The sequence below is a fragment of the Corvus kubaryi genome, unplaced genomic scaffold (genome assembly GCF_017639235.1).
Source record: "Corvus kubaryi isolate FWS band 111438036 unplaced genomic scaffold, C.kubaryi_AGA036_p1.0 37005, whole genome shotgun sequence".
Lineage (NCBI taxonomy): Eukaryota > Metazoa > Chordata > Aves > Passeriformes > Corvidae > Corvus > Corvus kubaryi.
In genome coordinates this window covers 92647-96163 of record NW_024581008.1, presented here as the reverse complement: position 1 = coordinate 96163, position 3517 = coordinate 92647, and the positions used below count along the sequence as shown (strand labels likewise).

Below are 3517 nucleotides of genomic sequence, written 5' to 3'. Positions count from 1 at the left end.
GGGAAACAGGACAACGAGGAGACGGGAAAGCGGGAAAACCAGGGAAACGGAGAACCAGGAAAAAAGGGGAAACAGCCCCGCGGGGAATTCGGGCATCTCCGCACCTGGATCCGCCGCCTTGCCGCTGTTCATCCTCCAGCACCAGAAGGCTCCGCCCAGGCTCACGGCCACCAGGATGAGCGTGAGCACGATGTACCCCGACTTGGAGAAGGCCGACTGTCCCCCTGGCAGGCGGCAGAGGGTGGCACCGTGAGCCGCGCCAGCCCCTCGGGTCGCCCCCGGCCCCCGGGCGAGCTGCCCGGGCTCTCACCTCCGCCCTGGCACAGGGCCTGCAGGTCGAACAGGGCGACCTTGTGGTCGGCGGGGTTGCTGACGGTGCAGGCGTAGGTGACATTGGCGGCCGTGGGTGGCAGTGCCACTCGCAGGGTGGTGCCGTCGGGGGACAGCTGGTGGCGGTCGGTGCCCAGCTCGCCGGGGCTGCCCCAGGTGAGGCTGTCGCGCTTCCAGGTGACGTTGACGGCGCCTTTGCCGGCGCCCTGGCACTGCAGGGTGAGGTTGCACCACTCCACGGTGCTGGCCAGCAGCTGGCTGCGGGTCCGGGGGCTGGGCACCGACTCTGTCAGCGGGCACAGGGGTGATGCCACCCGGGTGCCACCCTGATGGCACCCAGATGGCACCGTGACCCTTGAACCGCCCCCGCTGGGGAGCTGGGCACCGATTCTGTCACCGGGCACAGGGCTTTGGCCACCTCGATGCCACCCCGGTGGCACCGCGACCCTCAGAGCACCCCCTCGGCAGAGCTTGGGGGGGGGGGTTATAATTACTCTAATGATGGGAATTTTTGCTCCGTGCCTCGGTTTCCCCACCTCAAAAGGGATGAAATTTCCTATTCGGGGCTTTTTGTTCACCCTCACCCCCCATTTTTGGCTCCGTGCCTCAGTTTCCCCGTCCCAAAAAAGGGATTAATTTTCACACCCGGGACTTTCTCTTCCCCCTCCAACCCCATCCTTGCTCCGTGCCTCAGTTTCCCCACCTGTAAAAGGACCCACTCTCACATTCAGAGCTCTTTAGTCCCCCCTCCAACCCCATTTTCCTCAGTTCCCTCACCCAAACCCGGATTTAATTCCCCCACTCGGGACTTTTCACCCCTCCCGCGCCCACCCACGCACCGTAGACCGAAAGGTTGAAGGACTGATCATCCACCAGCGCCGGCTGCATCTTAATCCTGGCCCCAAAAACGCCGCTGTCGCCCCTCTGCAGGTCCCGGATCCTCAGCGCCGTCTCGTTGTACATCTCCAACCTCTTCCCGAAGCGATCCTTGGGATCGGGGCGGTCGAAGCCGCCGGGGCCGAACTCGGCCACCTGGATGGTGGCCCCGGTGCCACCGGAGAAGCTCCACTCGATCTCCTTGACCGTCTTGTTGGGGGGCAGAGCCGGCGACAGCAGCACGGACCCCCCCAGGACGCCGTTGACCTGGCGGGGTTGAGCCCGGGCTTGGCCGAAGAGCAGCTCTGCGACAGAAAAGTGTCACCGAGGGGTGGGGGACAGGCTGGGGACACGGGCGGGGGGCGGCGGGACCCTCGCGGGGACAGGCGGGGTGGAGAAGGAGCCTCCTCAAAGCAGCGTTGCCTGGTTTTGGAGCGGTTTGCGAGCGGGGAATCCTCAAAAAAACGGCGTTTTTGGGGGGGAAAATCGGCCAAAAAAAGGTGAATTATTTACGGGTCTCAAAAAAAGGAGAGGGAAAAAACGGCGGTTTTGGGGGGAAAATCAGCCAAAAAAGGTGAATTAACTACGGGTCTCAAAAAAAGGAGAGGGGAAAAACGGCGGTTTTGGGGGGAAAATCAGCCAAAAAAGGTGAATTATTTACGGGTTCAATGTGGGGCCTGCGAGCGTCGAGAAAAGAAAGGGAAAGAGCGGTTTTGGGGGAAAAAATTGCTTAAAAAGGTGAAAACTAACAACGGGTTCAGATGTGGGGCTTGCGAGCCTCGAAAAAAGAGAAGGAACGGACAGCGGTTTTGGGGGGGAAAATCGGCCAAAAAGGTGAATTCTAACTACGGGTTCAGATTTGGGGTCGCGGCCCCATCTGAACTCGGGGCTCTCACCAGAACAACGCTCCAGGAGAGACTGGGTGGAATTCCCAGCCAGCATCTCCAAAACCTCATTGTCCGCCTCAAACCGCGCCTCCTGCAAGAGCCCTGCGGAAAACCGATAAGGGTTTAGGGCTGGGAGAGAGATAAGGGGTCGGGGTCGGGACGGGACCCCGAAATCCTGCGGGATGCGCGGGATTCCCGCCGGGATGCAGCTCCGGCTTCACCCCAGCGACTCCTCCGGGCAGAAAGAGAAACATTTGGGGTTTTTCGGGCAGCGTTTCTGCAAAATTCCCGATGCCGGGAGCCGCTCGGGAGCTCCAGGCGGGGACAGAGTCCCAAAATCCTGTGGGATTGGTGATTCCCACTGGGATGGAGCCTCATCCAGCGGCTCCCAGGGGCAGCTCCGGCCCCTCCATCTGAGCCTCCCCCGCTGCGATTTGGGGTTTGGTGTTTTTAGGAGCAGCCCGAGCTCCCTGCGAAATTCCCGATGCCAGGAGCCGCTCGGGAGCTCCAGGCAGGGACGGAACTCCCAAAATCTCGGGATGGAGCCTCATCCCGCGGCTCCCAGGGGCAGCTCCAGCCCCTCCATCTGAGCCTCCCCCGCCACCGGGGTTGGAGTTGGGATCTGTTGTTTTTTTTGGTTTTTTTTTTTTTTTTTTCTTTTTTCCCTGGCATCTCCCTGGAAAAATTCCCGATGCCAGGAGCCGCTCGGCGCCGCCTCCCCCGCTCCTGGCAGCTCCCTCCTCCTCCCAAGCTGTCACCTGCGCCACCCGCGGCCCCCGCGCCCCCCCCCCCCCCCCCCCCCCCCCCGGAAACACCCCCCCCAACCCCCCCCCTTCTCTCCCAGTCCCACGCACGGCGCTGGAATTTTGGGATCGGCGGCTCCACCCGGGATGGGACGGCTCCTGCCGGCCTCGGGGACGCTCCCGGTGTCCCCTCCCTGCCGTCCTTGTGCCCGCGGGAGCTGCGGCCGGGGTTTAAAACCCCCCCGGGAGGAGCCGCCGCCTCTTTGCTCCTCTTCCTAAAGCGCTTCCAGCGTCTCCCGGAGGTTTTTTGGGAGCTCTGATCCCGCTTATCCCGGGCTTGGTTCCTGCTTTTCCAGCCCGATCTTAAAAGCCGAGGGAATTCTGAGCGCTCGCGGCGAAGTTTTTTTTTTGGGGGGGTTTAGGGGGGGGTGAAGCATCACCCGGCTGGAGGGGAGGATGCTGAGAGCAAAAAGGGGCTGGGGGAGGCTTCCAAAATCCCCTCGGGACCCTCCCGGAGCAGCTCGGGCAGCTCCTTTTCCTCATTTTCCCCGCTGGAATCTCCATCCCTCCCTCCCCCGATGGGATCCATCCCCCCAATTGGGATCCATCCCCCTCCCGACGGAATCCATCCATCCCTCCCCCGACGGAATCCATCCATCCCTCCCCCGATGGGATCCATCC

General features: G+C 62.4%; 1 protein-coding gene across 3 annotated transcripts in view; it reads right to left on the bottom strand.

Annotated features, from left to right (window-relative positions):
• The window catches only part of LOC121660944 (SLAM family member 8-like), a 7076-nt gene that overhangs the window by 1961 nt on the left and 1598 nt on the right, over nucleotides 1–3517 (bottom strand). For 2 of the 3 annotated variants that reach the window (XR_006014810.1, XM_042020555.1), the window contains exons 2-5: nucleotides 2103–2195; nucleotides 1170–1511; nucleotides 311–616; nucleotides 105–224 (exon numbers count right to left, since the gene is read on the bottom strand). Coding sequence is in view for 2 of the 3 variants with exons in the window: in XM_042020555.1 (XP_041876489.1) it covers nucleotides 105–224; nucleotides 311–616; nucleotides 1170–1511; nucleotides 2103–2195 (861 nt within the window). In the remaining variant the exon portion in view is untranslated. The remainder of the gene's footprint in view (nucleotides 1–104; nucleotides 225–310; nucleotides 617–1169; nucleotides 1512–2102; nucleotides 2196–3517) is intronic. The other variant, XM_042020556.1, reaches the window with a different exon arrangement.